The sequence below is a fragment of the Mus musculus genome, chromosome 6 (genome assembly GCF_000001635.26).
Source record: "Mus musculus strain C57BL/6J chromosome 6, GRCm38.p6 C57BL/6J".
NCBI lineage: Eukaryota > Metazoa > Chordata > Mammalia > Rodentia > Muridae > Mus > Mus musculus.
Window position 1 is genome coordinate 73230822 of NC_000072.6, and position 17939 is coordinate 73248760.

The window sequence follows — 17939 nt, forward strand, 5'->3', positions numbered from 1 at the left end:
CGTTTTCACCGGCCCCTTTACTTTAGGAATTGAAATCACCTAAAGTTGGCCAAAATTTCTTGCCTACAGGATGTACAGTGCCTCTGAGAGAATTTTGCAATATTTGTTGATTTTGAAAGCTGGGGATGGATCTGGAGAGAGGTCTAAGCTGCGAGGAGCACTTAGAGGACAGGGGTTCAAGTCCCAGCGCCCACAGAGCAGTCCAAAACCACCTGCAACTCCAATGCCAGGGGACTCTGACTCCTTTTCTGGCCTACAAGGGCAACAGATGTTCATTGGCTTTTAAAACCATTTGATCAAAGGCACAAGGATATTTTTTTATAAGGAACTTGTTCTTAGCTTTTTAAAGAGGGTGTGTTCAAATAAAATATAATATAGATTGATATAACCGATAAGGTAACGAGGTAAAGCTATCTGTTTTGAATGAATAGTGTGTTAAATACAATTAATGAAACATGGGTCACAGATATACATTACCTCATTTTGTTCAAAAGAATGGTATACTGTCCAGGCAAACGTATAAAACACAGGCTATATAGTGTCTAGTCTGTTCAAACAGTGTAATATAGAATCTGTATATATACAATATCTTGTCCATATATGTAGCACACAGCACAGGTCAGCTAACTGTATACTCTGGGTTGAATTCAGATTGCTACCTGGTTTTATAAATAAAGTTTTATTGGGTCAGTGTGCCACTTTGTTTACATACCTGTTCACAGCTGGTTTGGTCTTCAACAGCAGAGGGCAGAGGGCCCTGCTGGGTGTTTGTTGAATGGCTTCTGATCATTAAGCTCCCTCAGAACCATGGAGACCAGCAAGCACTCCATAGATTTGTTTTCTTGTGGGCTGGTTAGTGTCAGGGTACAGACCCTGGGAAGCCCTAGCAAGCTAGACTTGACCATCCATCTTGGATAGGTCACTTAAATAAACAAGCAATGCAAAACACTAGAAAGGTGAGATTTACTCAATGTGGCTGCACTGGAGAGAAGAGAGAGAGAAGTCCAGGACTCCCCAAGTCCATACTCAGGGTTTCAACAAGAGGCTTGGCTTCCAGTGGGAAGCCAGAGGTGTGTATGGCTAAGCCTTCCTGGCCAAGGTGCGATTCCACCGGCACTGTCTGGGCTCCGGGCTCTCCTGCACGGCAGTCTTAAGTCTGAACCCAATGAAAACTCTTTCTGGGAGACAGGCTCCCTCTCTGGCTGCCTTCAGCCTTCTCCCTCTTCCAGCATTAGATTCCATGAGAAATGCCAATTTCCTGGGGGCCACTTGTCTACTCTGGTAGGCAAAGAAGATCAAAAGCAAGCGTCTCTTTGGAATATTCTCATCCCCGCTAAGGTGGTTACGTACAGAACAGCTTCCTTTCAGTACACGCCTCTCCAGTCCGCTCAGTGTTTTATTTGTCAACTGTGTTTACAGTGAAAGAAAACCCCTCCCTCCTTGCCGTGGGAAAGGTCAACAGCCACGTAGACCTAGGAGGTCGCCAAGTTTTGTGGACAATAAAGGGGCAAGCTAGTTAGCCATTAACCAGCAAACAACATAATTTTGCTCCATTTTGACCTTGGTGCCTCTCTTTGCAGAAGGCGTTTGCCCTGCCATTTCTGCCCTGGGAGGTAAGGCAGATGTCCCCTTCCTCTCTCTAACCGGATCTAACCGGATCCAGGCAGCAGCAGTTGGAATTGGGGCAGTTGGATCCCAGCCACTTGAGGTAGAACAACGCGGCAGGCAACTTAGCAGCCAGTGGATCTGGGATGGGTGGGGCTGGTGACAAATTTACCTCGGCACCTTGCTATTTACTGGTGGCCTCTAAAGGCACTGATGCCCTTATTATTTTATACTTATCGGCACAGAGTTGTGAAAGTATTAAGATATTTTGGGAAAGCTTGAGGAACAGAGTTGTATGAGAACTAATGGGAAAGAAGAGGTCATTTGAGGTCATGAGAGGTGATAACTGACAGCTATTAGGGCGAAGAACTTCATACTTTCTCACCCAAAGCTAGTACTGATAGGTAAAAGTCACAGATTTAACTTCAAACAAACAAACGAAACAAAAGTTTGATTTGAAACAGAGTCTCAGACTGGCTTTGAATCTGCGACCTTCCTGCCTCAGCCCAAGGGTTGGTTATCCGAACAAAAGGCTATCCATGGTGCCTAATTAGCACACTAAAGCTAACGCTGGCTGTCCAGGCTCAAGCAGTACCTGTGGGTTCTCAGCTCTCCTGACCCCGCCCCCTACCCTAAACCTCTCCGCCCAGGGGCTTCATTCCGAAGCTTCTCTTTCCTATATAACTTCCATTTAGGCTGTGCATTCTCTCGGTTCTCTGCTCTTGGCTCCTTCCTCTCTTGGTCCTCTCTCTCAGTCTCCTTTGCCCTCTCTCTTCTCTCGCTCTGCCGTCTCTCCCTTCTTGTCTCTCCTTTCATGGCCAGTTCAGTCTATATTTTCCTTCCCTGCTCTGGACTCTTCCAGATGCCTCTGCCTGTACTCTCTCTCTTATCTACAATAAAGACCTTCTCTTCAGCTATACCTTAGTGATTGCTTTGTTATCTCCACTTAGCAGACAACGTAAGGCAAGCCGTTGAGAAAGGATGTACTGGGGCTGGATAGATGGTTCAGCGGTTAACAGAAGACCCTAGTCTGTTTCTTAGCACCCACTTTGGGAGACTCATAATCTGCCTTTAACTACAGTTTCAGAGATCCACTGCCCCCTAATGGCTTACACGGGCATTGCATTTATGAGCACACATACACATGTAATTAAAAATTAAACATTAAATCTTTCCTTAAAAAATAGAAAAATCCCATATACAGTCACCAAACCCAGACACTATTATGGATGCCAAGAAGTGCATGTTGAAATGAGCCTGATGTGGCTGTCTCCTGAGAGGCCCTGCCAGAGCCTTACAAATACAAAGACGGATGCTCACAGAAAACCACTGGACTGAGCTCGGGGTCCCTAGTAGAGGTTCTAGAGAAAGATCCAAAGGAGTTAAAGGGGATTGCAACCTCATAGGAAGAACAACAATATCAACAATATCAACCAACCAGTCCCCAAGAGCTCCCAGGGACTAAGCCATCAACAAAGGAATACACATGGCTCCAGCTGCATACCCTGCAGAGGATGGCCTTGCCATGTCCCAATGGGAGGAGAGGTCCTTGGTCCTATGAAGGCTCGATAGATGCCCCAGTGTAGGGGAATTGAGGGCAGGGAGGTAGGAGTGGGTGGGTGGGTGGGTGGGTGGGTGGGTAGAGGAATACCCTCATAGAAGCAGAGAGAGGGAGGATGGGATAGGGGGTTTCCGGGAGGGGGGAAACCGGGAAAGGGATAACATTTGAAATGCAAATAAAGAAAATATCCAATAAAAAAATCCCAGCACTGAGAAGATTAAGGGGACACAAAATCCCACCCCTAACCAAGAAGCTACTTGCAGCTGATGCCTTCTGACAAGGGAAAAGTCAGTCACTCAAATGGAGTGGTAACTACACTCTAGGGCAAATTCCATGCCCAAGAGAAATTGGTCTGCACAAAATAAACTCCATATTTTTGGGGGAAAAAATAGAAAAAGAAAGACAATGTATTGCAAGAGAGGAAATGGGCAGAGGAAAGAGAGTGAGTTCACTCGCCCAAATAGCTCCACGGAATGAAGAATTAGATTACGCTTTATGTAACATATTTTGTGCTTCGGAGCTCATTTGCATAGTGTGGGCTTTTCTGAGCATGAGCTGTCTTGTCTACATATAACTTCATTAATCACTTGTCTCATCAGCCACTTAAATCTCCACATAGGTTTGTGTTTCTTAATGTCCCGGGGAGGCATAGGTCACCTTCAGCTGCTCTACAGTGCCTCTGCCAATGGTTTCAGCCAGTTTTAATCAGTCTTGGCTGTGTGTGCTCTGGCCTTTTTCTTTGCCAACTTTTTTTTTTTTTTTTTTATGCTCATTTTGTGAGGCATTCTGGACCTCACTCCCCACCTCATGCTCACTGGGTGACAGGTATTCTGCAATCAGGCCAACTTTAACCTCTTTTTAAAAACTTCAGCCGCTCAAACATTTTGTCCTTCAATGACTGATGTGTGTGTGTGTGTGTGTGTGTGTGTGTGTGTGTGTGTGTGTAAGAAACAAACAGAGAAGTGGGGAAGGGCTTCTTCCTATATAACCCTTAAACTCATAATCTTCCTGCCTCAGTTTCCCAAGTTCTGGAATTACAGACATGCAGCGCCACACCTGACCTGTGAGTGAAGATTTAAAGAAGATGGTATGGCAAACACTTCCAAGTTTTTGTTTCCATCTCATAGAAATATAAATCCAGAGGTCAGGGTCCGTGGAGAAAGCCAGGAATATGTTTTGCACAGCCTGAATTATAATATCCCATAGATGGCAAGAAAGGAGTTGTCTAGTGTAGAAAGTCCCACAGAGGATGCCTATCTAGTGGGATGAACAGATGTTAGTCTAAGACCAGCTCTGGGCATGAAGGGAAACAGCTGAGTTGACCAAGCCAACTCAGTCAGTCAAACGGGTTCTGCAGGGCAGGAGTGAGCATTAAAAAGAAAAAAGACAATTAGACAACATGGTAGCATGAAAGTTTAATTTTTTTTCCCAGTCTGCTTTTACATCATTGTGGGTAAATACAAAGAATATGGTCAGTCCTTAAGGCATAAACAAAGTAGTTGAGGAGCAAACAAAGCATAAATAAATTAATCAAAGAACAAAAATAAAATAGTCAAGGGACAAGTAGGGTGAAAATCAAGGCAATGATTTCACTATGTTAAACATAGTGGTCACTATGTTTAGGGGTTTACCAGGATGGTGAGTACAACACATTCCTCAGCTGTATTTGCCTTGAGCCTACTTCATTGTTGCAGTCAGATATCAAATTCCTGCCAAATTCCTAGAAGCAGCCCCAAAAGCTCTCCACACTGAGTTGAACACTGGACTGGGCCCACTTAACAGGCACCATGCTTGGCATTATGGAAAGCTTCACTATTGCACAGAAAAGGAAAGAAAGAGAAAGAAAACTCACGCTGGGAAGGTGCGAAAGGAGACTTCCCTTCCATGGAGGCAGTGCTGGGTGCTGCTTTGCATCCAGATGGCACCCTGCAGCTTACTGAGGGCACTTCGTAGCACAGCCTAGCTCAGTCTTGTTCTACCTTTTCTTGGTACCATCCACTGCCAGATACTTACCCTACCTCCAGCCACATGATGCAAACCCCAGAGCCCAGAAGACCAAGCAAATCCCTTCTTCACTATCCTGATCAAGTTCTCCTTCATTCCAAAGGAGTCCACCCCAGGTGGATCTTTTTTTTTTTTTTTTTTTTTTTTTTTTTCCCACCAGAGGAGTGTTCGAAAAGACGGGAGAAGGGCAGCTGAGACTTCACTCCGACTGGAAATAATGAAATCTCCCTGCAAAGGTGTCAGTAATGCCAGCCTTTCCTCTCACTAGTCGGTTGCAAGGTGTCTTTTCCCCACCCCCATCCTGTAGCAGAGGTGTTGAGGTGTCAGAGGAAGCCAAGTGGAATCCTGGTGCGGTGCTGGGACTTTCAGCACTAGTCAATGGTTGTATGAGGATGAACCCCACCTCCTGGGAACCCACGGCTTTATCTGAAAATCTAAAATTTGTTTTGTTTCCTGTAAATCTATTATTGCTTCAAAATAAAACCTTTTTTTCACTCCTAAACTTTGTTGTCTTTCTGTTTAACCTATCGTGATTGTGTGAGATGATGGTGTATGGTGAGTCAGGAGGGAGCAGAGAGAGGAAGACAGAGTCACAGAACTCGAATCGGCCTGGACTCATTCACCCTTGGTGGCTCGTTCTGTCTCTCTCTCTCTGAGACTGCACTTGAGATAAAAAATGATCCCCAGTCTTTCAATGTCATCTCCTCCGTTCTTCCGGTGCTGAAGGTCTGTCTGGGTTGAGGTGTTAGTGATTGGCATTCCTCTTCCAGACCACAGACCAAGATCTATGGCTCTCCATGTTTAATATCTGGATTAGTGACAGTGGCAGACCTGAGGGCTTAGGCTGGCTCCTTATCCCAGAGGCCACAGTTCCTCTTGGCTACAAGGCTTACTTTCCAGAGTGCATGAATCGCTGCAGTTACTCTCTTTAGGAGGTTATTGTTTTAAAAGTTATTATTTTTTTTAAAATAATTTTTTGGAAAGGTCACAGAATAGGTCCAAAAGGTTCTTTTCATTCCACTTCCATGTGGCGATTTCAGACTTCCCTGGGTGAATACACACAGAAACAATAGTGTGCCTGTTTCATAGGAGAAACATCTTCTGTGATATGAATAGGCTTCCTCTCCTTGTTTCTTTTCTTCACTCTCCTATCACCAATATTCACCAATATTCAGTCTTCTGCTCAACACCAGTTTCTCTCAAGGTGTGAGCATCCATATTTATGTGTGCACTGTGGTGAAAGGAAAGGGGTCCTGTATAAACTGATGCCATGACTACTCCATGGTATGGTTAAGGGGAAGGTTTTCTAAGAGAGAGAATATACAGGGGCATCAGGAAGGGTTCAGGGCAGACAGAAAGGAGTACACTGGACATGTCCCTCTGACTGAACATGGCCAGGGATATTGAGGAAAGAGAGGAGAGTAGAAGAGGGTAGAGAATAAAGAGAAGCAGGAAGTTATAAGAAAGATAAATATAGCAGGGTATAAGAAGGATAAATATCTGGGTATAAGAAGGATGATAAATAGCTGGGTATAAGAAGGATAAATAGCTGGGTATAAGGAGGATGAATAGGTGGGTATAAGAAGGATGATAAATAGCTGGGTATAAGAAGGGTAAATAGCTGGGTGTAAGAAGGATAAATAGCTGGGTATAAGAAGGAGAAATAGCTGGGTATAAGAAGGATAAATAGCTGGGTATAAGAAGGATGATAAATAGCTGGGTATAAGAAGGATAAATAGCTGGGTATAAGAAGGATGATAAATAGCTGGGTATAAGAAGGAGAAATAGCTGGGTATAAGAAGGAGAAATAGCTGGCAGGTGGGAAGCCCATGAGCTAGAGGAAATTTGGGGTCATGGAGGCAGTGAGCAGGGCTAGGATGCTAGTATGGACTTTTATTTATTTATTTATTTATTTATTTATTTATTTATTTATTTTTTACTTATTCACTTTACATCCCGCTCACTGCCCCCTTCACTTCCCGGTCACTCCCTCCCACAACCCTTCCCCTCTTCCCCTTCCCCTTCTCTTCTGAGCAGGTGGAGGCACACCTCCCCCAGGTATCCCCCTACCCTGGCACTTCAAGTCTCTGTGAGGCTAGGTGCTTTCTCTCCCACTCATTCCAGACAAGGCAGCCCAGCTAGAAGAACATATCTCAGGTACAGGCAACAGGTTTTCAGATAGCCCCATTCCAGCTGTTTGGGACCCACACTTAGAAGACTAAGGATTCTAGCATGGACTTTGAAATGCTGACTGACACCACAGGTATATGTTAATTGGGGAGTCATTTCCTTTATCATAGGTATATGTTAATTGGAGAGCCATAGATCCCTTTTGCCAGAGATGATGGCTCCTTTTGGTAGAGGGGAATTGAATTCCTAAGTTCCTGGGGGAGTGCTGGCTTTCATCTAACCTCTAGAAATCCTTCTGTAGTCCCAGTTGAGCTGACCCTAGACTAAGTGACCCTGCCCTGTAGGGGTTTAGCATGTGCTTAGCTACAGAATGGCACTTTTAGAGGGTGTGGCCCTGTTGGAGTAGGTGTGCCCTTGTTGGAGTAGGTGTGTCACTGTGGGAACAGGCTTTAAGACCCTCATCCTAGCAGCCTTCAGATGATGATGTAGAGCTCTCAGCTCCTCCTGCACCATGCCTGCCTGGATGCTGCCATGCTCCCACCTTGATAATGGACTGACCTTTGAACCTGTAAGCCAGCCCAAACTAAATGTTGTCCTTTTAAGAGTTGCCTTGGTCATTGTGTCTGTTCCCAGCAGCAAAACCCTAACTAAGACATGACTTTTTAAGGGGTACCCTTTGGGCCTGACAGATGATTCTGGCAGAATCAGGGTTTATAATAAAAATTAAGGTAAGATACAGAATCCTCATTGTTATATGCATCAACCTGAAATGCCTTGATTAGTCAGAAAGCACACCAGACTCTTGTCCTTTCCAAGTTCTAGTTTCCAATTTATCTGACCTAATTACAGAATTCATTTTTATACTTGACATAAAGCTCTTTCTCCCTTTCAATTGTATGACCTATGGTGGCACTATACCCTGGCTGGGGAGGGATCATGCTCTCTTCCTTTCTCTCCTTCCTCTTTTACCTCTCTTCTCCCCTCACCCCATTGCTCTCAGAGTTTCCAGGAAGATGGTGATGTTAGGATAAAACCCCTTGGATGGTCCTGTTTGTGGTCCTCTCCTCAGAGTCTGAACTCACTAGAATGCCAACTCTTTGTGTGAATTTAATGGGTTTTTCATAAACTCAACTTTGATTCCCCTATATACAGAACTTCATCTGCATATTATCCTAGTATGAGTTTTGCATTCTTTGGCTGGCTTATGGTAAGCATCTGTTTGGTGTTATCTCTCATTTTTTGAGACAAGGTCTGCCTCATTGACCTGGGGTCACCAACTTGCCTGATCAGCAAATCCTAGCTGTGTTATCTGCTTTTGCATCTCTAGTCCTAGGATTATAGTGTAGTACAATGGCTGGCTTTTAAAAGTGGGTTCTAGGGAATTTCACCCAGGTCCTTATGCTGGCAAGACAACCAGTTTACCAACTGAATTATCACCCCAGCCCTTTATATGGCCTTTGTTGAGATAAAAATTCTTCTTCCTCTTCTTCCACTGGGTTCTCTGAGCTCTGAGGGGAGGGGAGACATAGACATATCATTTAGTTAGACCTGTGTGTTCCAAGGTCTCTCTTTCTGCATAATGTCTGGTTCTGGGTCTCTGTATTTGTTCCCATCTGCTACAGAAGGAAGCTTCTCTGTTGTTGGTTGAAAAAGGCACTGATCTATGAGTATAGCATAAAATCATTAGGAGTCATTTTATTGATTCTTTCCCTTTTTACTTCCCTTTTTAAAAAAACAAATAATATTTGGTTTTAACCTTGATCTCTGGGCTATCTAGATTCTGGTTCTTGATCACCCAGGCAGTGTCAGGTATGGTTTCCATCTCACGGAGTGGGCAGTCAAATAAAATATCAGTTGGTTACTCCCTTAGGGTCTGTGCCACTGTCGCTCGAGCATATTTTGCAGGTAGGACCTCTTGTAGATCCAAAGGTTTTGTGGTTGGGTTGGTGTTTACTTTTCTCTTTTGGTAGACTGCAGAGTACCTTTCTGTGTCATAGAAAGGAGACCATGAGATGAGGGTTCTATGTAGGCACCAGTTCAACCTCTCCGTATTCATTGAGTTTGTGTGGGTGTTGACATCAGCAATGGGATCTTGTTGTCATTTTGAGGAGAGCAATCTACTGTCTTGACAACAGCCTGGGTTGTTTGGGGATTCCCATGAGAACTGTTAACCAACAACTCAATTGGATAAAACCCAGTCCCAACACTGTTAGTTTCAATTTGATGACAAGGGATGGCCAGTAGGGTTTCAGTTTCCCTATTTGGAGGCTTCATTAGGATCACTTTCATACATCATGGGAAGTTTCTGCTGCACTAGGTTTCCATACTGCCCCTCAAATGCTCTTCAGTTCTAGCTGCCTCTCCCCTCATTCCCTTTCCCAAACCTATCCCCTCTCCTCCTTCTTACCTGAGCCTCCTGTTGTCATCTTTCCCTCCCCCCGAGATACAGTCCATTTATAAAATCTATTCTGTTTCCCCTCCCAGGGAGATCCGTGTGTCTCCTCTGGTCCCTTCCTCTGTACTTAAGGACTGTAGCTTGGTCATTATTTATTTAACGGCTAATATTCAGATAGAAGTAAATACATATTTATCTTTCTGGGTCTGGCTTACCTCATCCAGAATGATTTTTTTCTAGTTCCATCTATTTGCCTGCAATTTTGATGATGTCTTTGTTTGTTTTTGTAAGAGCTCAGAAATACTCCATTGTGTAAATGTATATTTTCCTTATCCATTCTTCTGTTGAGAATCATCTAGGTTATTTCCAATTTCTGACTATTCTGAATAGAGCAGCAATGAATATGATTGAGCAAGTGTCCACGTGGTAATATGAAGTATCCTTTTGGTATATGCCCATGAATAGTAGTTTGACTTCCCAACCAGCAATAGAGGAGTGTGCCACCTGTTTCACTTCCTTGCCAGCACCAACTGTTCTTGTATCATTGACCTTGGGCATCCTGACAGATTTAAGATAGAATCTCAAAGTGGTTTTGACTTGCATCTCCCTGATGGCTAAGAAAGTTAAACATTTGTTTAAGTGTTTCTGAGAGAAATTCGACTTTCTCCTATAAAGAATTCTCTGTTTAGATCTCCATACCATTTTGAATTGAGTTATTGAGGTTTTGATATCAAATTTCTTGAGTAATTTATGTATTTTGGATGTTAGCTTTCTATCAAATTTAGAAAATAAAATCTTTTCCCATTCTATAGGCTACAGCTTTGTCTGAATAATAGTGTCTTTTTCCTTTCTGAAGCTTTTCAGTTTCATGAGGTATCATTTATTAATTATTGATCTTACTGCTTGTGTTAATGTTCTGTTCAGAAAGTGTTCTTCTGTGCTATTGAGTTCAATGCTGTCCCCCAATTTCTCTTTTATTAGGTTCTGTGTACCTGGTTGCATGTTGAGGTCTTTGATCCACTTGGACTTGAATTTTGTTCAGGGTAATAGGTATAGATTTATTTGCATTCTTCTACAGGCAGCCATCCAGTTAGACCAGAACCATTTGTTGAAGATGCTTTGTCCCAGTGTGTAGTCTCTTTATCAAAATCAAGTGCCCATAGGTGTGTAGATTATGTCTGGGTCACCAATTTTATTCCATTCATCAACATGTCTGTTTTTATGCTAACACCACACTGTTTTTATTACTATAGCTTTGTAGTATGACCTAAGATCAGGACTAGTAAGCCCTCATGCAGTTCTTGTTCAGGATTGTTTACCACTCCTGAGTTTTTTCTTTTTGCATATAAACTTGAAAATTGTCTTTTTAAGATCTGTGAAAAATTATATCAGAATTTTGATGAGAATTGCATTGAATCTGTAGATTGCTTTTTGTCTGGAGGCCATTTTTACTATGTTAATCCTACCAATCTCAAATGGGATATCTTTCCATATTCAATTTATTTCTTCAAAGACTTGAAGATTTATCATACAAGTCTTTCACTTGCTTGGTTAGAGTTGCCCCAAGATATTTTATGTGATTTGAGGCTTTGTGAAGGGTGTTGTGTCCTTGATTGTTTCCTCGGTCCATTTGGCATTTGTATATAGGAGGGCTACTGACTTTTGTTGTTGTTGTTGTTGTTGTTGTTGTTGTTGTTGTTGTTGATTTGGGATCCAGCTTCTTTGTGGAAAGTGTTTATCAGCTGTAGGAGCTCCCTGGAAGAATTTTGAGGTTCATTTACATATACTGTCACGTGATCTGCAAATGAAGATACTTTGACTTCTTCCTTTCCTATTTGTATTGCCTTGATCTCCTTCAGTTTTAGAGCAAGAATTTCTATCTTACTAAGAACAATAGAAGGGATGGGGAGATAGCTCAGTCAGTAAGTAATCCGAGGCATGAGGACCTGGGTGCAATTTCCCAGAACCCATATTTTAAAAAACAGGCATTGTCCTACGCTATATTTCTAGTCTTTTGAGGGACATTCTTTTGGTATCTCATAACTTAAATATGACAACCAATATTTTCTTAATTGATATTGTCAAAAAATGTCAGGGATGTCAAAGACCTGCTTGACATCCAGGGAGTAAACTGAGGCAGAGTGAGGTGTGGCCTCAAGGATTGGGGTAAGTGCTGAGAGTGGATGATGGTGGTCAGCACCAAGAGGGGCTGACAAGTGTTGGTCCAGATATCGACCAACTGGGGGGCAGGGGTGGTGCCCATGAAAGCCAGCAATTAAAGAAATTACTCGGCAGACTTTCTCTGAGAGAACAAAGCTTGAGTCATTGGGGCTGGCACTCCCTGTGGCCAGCAAAAAGCTCAGACACTTTTTAACTCTTAGGGACTTGCAAGAAAGAAAAGGAGAGAGAAAATTCTTATGCATTCACACAGAGTGGTTGCAGCAAAAGGTAGACTCCAAATACTTCTTACAAATACATACACACATGCATACATACAGATGGACAGACATATTCAGATATTAAATAGACGAAGCAAAGCTCCAGCAAATAGACTCAAAGCATTTTACATATGCACATATACATATATACACACATACATACACATACATGGATACATGCATACATGCATACATACGTACATACATACATACATACATACATACATATAGTTGGTGGATGGAGCAAGCTCCAATAACACTGTACTTTTCTTCTATAGCTTATATATTCCAGCAAAATCTTTCAAGTAGTATAAAAGTACAATGTGATTACATTCTATTTTTCTTCTAGTGAAGACTATGAAAAAGCAGTATGTTCACCAATGCCTTTACGAGAGAAAACATTACATAGTGCAGGTAAAGAAGACAAATTATTTTCAAGCACCCACATACACTCATAATTAAGCAACTTGTTATAGATTAACCAAGTGTGAGCAAGCAGGGTAGTTTTCTCAGCCAGTCTCTCTTACTGGATGGTAGCAATTTGTGGTTACAAAGAAAGGAATAATTATGTTATTACTTATCTTTGAAGGTAATCTTATAAGAATCTTAAAAGAATCATAAATCCAAACTTTTACATGCAAGTCAGCCACACCTACTTTTAAAAAAATCCTCAGAATGCATATCTACTCATCAGCACTTCTTAATAAATCATATCAAGAAGCCGAGGACAAAAATGGGTATAAGACATCAATCATCATCAATGCAGCCTCAGTGAGAGTCAGGTCAGCCAGCGCTGCCATCATTTCTGTTCCCTGACCTTAGAAAGTCCCTAGCTTAACTACTAAGAGTGTGCTTTCTGAACTTCAGATTGTTCCCTAAGCTTTTCTACCTCAGAGTCAATAGCAAAACCATCTTAACCCAGTTTTACTTACAATTTAATTTTTCCAAATGCTTTCTAAGGGTGGCGGTCATTGCTGACAATCTACTTCTCTAAGTTTTTTTTTTCCTAGGGTGGTGGTTAAATCATTAATATGCTCCAGCAGCAATACCTGAAAGAGAGCAAGAGCTGTTATTGTGAGTGAGGTACCTTAGGGTTTTCATACAATTCTTACATTAAGAGGGCTGCGAAGGTAGCAAGCAGAGTGAAACTCCAGAACAGCATGAAGTCCTTCAGGACACCTGCTACACATGGCAGGGCCATGCCTCTGTGAGGGGCTCCCATTGTGGCTGTGCTCACTGATAGACTGAGTTCCGTGGGTTCCAAAGTCATTTGTCACCCCTCTTGCGTAGCCTTTAGCATGATATTACATTACATGATAAAGAAATCAAGGAAAGAAGTGATAAATATCTGTACAAACTCATTCTTAACAAAATAAGTCAGAGGCCGGGCGTGGTGGCGCACGCCTTTAATCCCAGCACTCGGGAGGCAGAGGCAGGTGGATTTCTGAGTTCGAGGCCAGCCTGGTCTACAGAGTGAGTTCCAGGACAGCCAGGACTATACAGAGAAACCCTGTCTCAAAACACCAAAAAAAAAAACCAAAACAAAACAAAATAAGTCAGAAACACTCATGCCAATTATAATCCCGTTTCTGCAACTGCTCACGTGGCCTTAGATGTTATTTATAACTACCTTCTTCTACTACCCTTTCTGTATTTTCTCAACCCTCAGCAGGTTTTAGCAGGTTTTAGTTTTCCTGGAGGAGTGACCTTTATTCATGGATCTGTGCCCTTTGCCACCCTGCCTGGATTGGGCTGTGGTAGTTTCCCATTGACTTTAATCTCAGGATATGGAAGCGCCCAGAGATGCCCTGTAGGATCTTCTGTACTCCACACATACTTTGACTTATCTCCGTTGTCAATCCGATTTTCTCTTGGTAACCTGGGTTGATCACCCCTCTAACACTGTGTATTTCTTTCTTAGCCTGTTGAGAAGCCCAGATGGCCAGGGGGAAGCCTGAGCTTCCAGTTCCAAGGCATGCTTGGTGTATCTCCTGGCAGGAGTCTGAATCAGTGCTCCCATCTCTGAATCAAAAACGTCTAGGCCACCAGAACTTACCTTCTCCAGAACAGGAAGTATACATTTTCCTAGTGCGTCACTAGGGGTGATAGCAAGTGGAACCATTCCCTTTCCACTCTTTGATGCCTGGGCCTGTGGATCCTGGCTATAGGAGAAACCATAGCATATATTGGATCCTGACTCAAAGCATGTGCTGCCTTCTGGAGAACCCTGCCCCAGTCTTCCAGGCTGCTGCTACCTAATTGGCCTTGTTAAGTGTGTCATCAAAAGGTGTCTTCATTTCATTTTTCTATCAGACCAGCTGCTTCAGGATGGTGGGTAACATGGTAAGACCAGCGAATTACATAATCATTAGACCCACTGTCGCACTTCTCTGGCTGGAAAGTGAATTCTTAGGTCAGAAGCAATAGAATACTATGATGGTGGATACAGCATTCTGTAAATCTATGGATGGTGGTTTTAGCAGAAGTATTAAATGCAGGAAAGGAAAACCCAGAACAAGAATGAGTAGCTAGTCCAACAAGGACAAAGTGTTATCCTTCCCACAGAAGTGGTTAAAGGCAGTCAACCTGCCACCAGGTAGCAGGTTGGTCACCCTGGGGAATGGTACTATATCTGGGGCTTGGTATTAGTCTCTGGTATTGGCAGATCTGGCACTGGCACTAAGCAGCAGCTGTAGCCAGGTCAGCCTTGGTGAGTGGAAGCCCATGTTGTTGAGCCCGTTCCTAACCTCCATCCCTGCCATCATGACTACTTTGTTCATGGACCTATTGTAATAGTACAGCAAAGGCTAGGGAAAGTTGATGACTGTCCACAGAATGGGTCATCCTATCTTCTCGGTGATTGAACTTCTCAGATGAAGTCACCTTTTGGTGAGCATTAACGTGGGATACAAGTATCTTTGCATCCTTTTATCAATATACTTCTTCCCCAGATGTCTTTCTCACCAATTTTCCAATCATCTTCTTTCTTTGTCTCTGACCATCTAGCCAACCCACTGGCTACAGCCCACGAATCAGTGAACAATAGTGCAATCTGGCCATGTGTGATGGATTATATATGCTTAGCCCAGGGAGTGGCACTATTAGGAAATGTAGCTTTGTTGGAGTAGGTGTGTCACTGTGGGTGTGGGCTTTAATACCCTAGTCCTAGTTACCTGGAAGTGATTCTTCTCAGAGCAGCCTTCAGATAAAGATATAGAACTCTCAGCTCCGCTTGCACCATGCCTGCCTGGATGCTGCCATGCTCCTGCCCTGATGATAGTGGACTGAACCTCTGAACCTGTAAGTCAGCCCAATTAAATGTCCTTGTAAGAGTTGCCTTGGTCAAAGTGTCTGTTCACAGCAGTAAAACCCTAAGTCACCATTTAGACTTCCAAACAAATTGTAATACTATGTATACTATTGAAGCTCTGTCCACAGTGAAGATTTCCCTTCACTGGTGTCTTTCAGGGTTGTCCCCAAAAGAGTTTGTAATGCTGCAGCTGTCTATTTCTGGGTGATGCCTGCATAATGTACAGAACCATCAGGGAACCAGGCCCCAGTCTTCTCTTCTCAGCCAGCTGATCATAGGGGATATACCTTGAGGCTATAGGTGTGTGTGTGGCAGCAGACAGCATTGTAATGTGAGTGGAAACCATAGGCATTTGGAGAACTTCTTCATGTAATTTGCTTGTGCCTTCAGGACCTGGTTGGGCCAGATCACATATATACCACTTCCATTTATTAATAGATTGCTACTGTGCACATCCTGCTTTATGACTGGTGGATCAGATAATTTCCAGTGCATGATGAGCAGCTTACAGAGTACCTTGAGGTTATATAGTAACTTGGTGTCCCATTGTCAAACTAAGTCCCAATAGCAGGCTAACAGCTGCCTCTTAAAGGGAGAATTGTCTACAGATGATGATGAAGCCTTTCTCTAAAATCCAAAGGTCTCTTCTGTGACTCACCTAGGGGCCTGCCAAAGGCTCCAGACAGCATCCCTGCCTGTCACTGAGATCTCAAGTACCATTGGGTCTGCTGGATCACCTGAGCCAAGTGGTAGTGTGCTTGCTTGCACAACAGTCTGGACTTCTTCAAGAGCGTTCTCTTGCTCCAGGCCCCACTTAAAGTTAGTAGCTTTCTGAGTCACTATGGACTGGAGTCACACACCCAAGTGAAGAGGGTGCTGCATCCAAAATCCAAACAGGCTCAGTAAACACCGTGCTTCTTTCCAGTGGGAGGGGCCAGACACAATAACTTTACAATAGAAGGATAGCTCTGCATGCCCCAAACCACTGCACTCCTAAGAATTTCACTGAGTTAGAAGGTTCTTGAATTTTGGTTGAATTTACGTGTTACCCATGAATTCAAACTGGCTGCTATCCACTACTCACTTGGTCCAATCAGCATAATGTTGTCAATATAGTGTACACACACACATATTTACAATCTATACTATATGTTATATATACTATGTATTACACATTTTGTTAAATAAATGAAACAAAATGCTTAATTATTAAGTAAAGATTCAGTGAAAAATTTCCTCCTTAAAACCATTGTTCGCGGGCTGGAGAGATGGCTCAGAGGTTAAGAACACTGGTTGTTCTTTCAGAGGTCCATGAGTTCAATTCCCAGCCACCACATGGTGGCTCACAACCAAGTGTAATGAGATCTGGTGCCCTCTTCTGGCTCACAGACATACTGCAGACAGAACACTGTACATAATAAGTAAATAAATAAATCTTTAAAAAAATGTTCACACTGGACCTATTTGGAAAGCACTGATATTTAACTTTACCACAAGGGCAGGATCTACAAGACAAGTACACATGAGAATGGTGCGAATTATAATGACGACCTTACTGAGCTAAAATAACTTTATTGATTATACTGATAAGGAATCTTAGGAACGCGGTTTTAGACAAGAAACGTGGTGCTTTGGCTCAAGGACTTGCTAAGGTTTTAAAAGAGTGGAGTGAATAATTTGTTCCAATTGGGCACAAATCCTATTTGATCTCGAGTTGTAGTCCTTAGGATTTTAGAAAGAGGCATAATTAGCATTAGTAAATAATTAGCATTAGTCGAAGGCAGTGCGCCAGTTTGTTTAATAAAGAGATTCCTGCTTCAGGAAACTGTCAGCTAAGGGGCTTTTTAATTTTAAGTATTTGGTCACTTTTCCTTTTTTCTTTTGCCGGCCACTAGTGCGGATAATTTCCGGAACCGTACAGGGAGGACAAGAGGAGTACAATCTTCTCTGTAACAGGTCAGAAAAAAACAAAGTGCAGGATCACGGTCTGGCACATAGCATTGCTGCCGGCGCCTCCCCTCAGCGTTTGTCACGGCTTTTCCTGGGCGCCCACGCCGGAGTTTAAATCGCTTCCAACCCCTTCCCTTTCAGCACGCTGCTTACTCGGAAAAAAAATACATTTCCCACAACACCACGCGCCGGCCGGGCCTCTCATGGGCTGTCCCACACATTGCCGTTATGTTTATGGTTACCCAAGCCCACATCTACTAAAGAACAGAGCTATTGTTTGCTTTTCAAACGTCATCCTTCTTGTTCTTTTCCACTTGTAACGTTCACTGTTTGAGAAGAGACTCCGAGGAGCGTAAGATATTCAGGCTACTCCTCTAGACACCTTTCTGCGCGAGCCTGAGCCCATGCCAAGGTCCCGGGGTCCTGAGAGTGTCATTGGGGGATGACCGCAACAGTAGTTGCTGCGGCTGCCACTGCAACCATGGTCTCCAGCAGCAGCGGCCTCGCCGCCGCCCGCCTGTTGTCGCGCACCTTCCTCCGTGAGTC

At 43.2% G+C, this 17939-nt stretch overlaps 1 protein-coding gene across 1 annotated transcript in view; it reads left to right on the forward strand.

Moving 5' to 3' along the window:
- Positions 1-17683: 17683 nt before the first annotated feature.
- Suclg1 (succinate-CoA ligase, GDP-forming, alpha subunit) overlaps positions 17684-17939 on the forward strand; it is a 28403-nt gene continuing 28147 nt past the window's right edge. Inside the window, exon 1 of the mRNA NM_019879.3 lies at positions 17684-17932. Within this exon, the coding sequence (NP_063932.2) occupies positions 17836-17932 (97 nt within the window). The 5' untranslated portion in view covers positions 17684-17835. The remainder of the gene's footprint in view (positions 17933-17939) is intronic.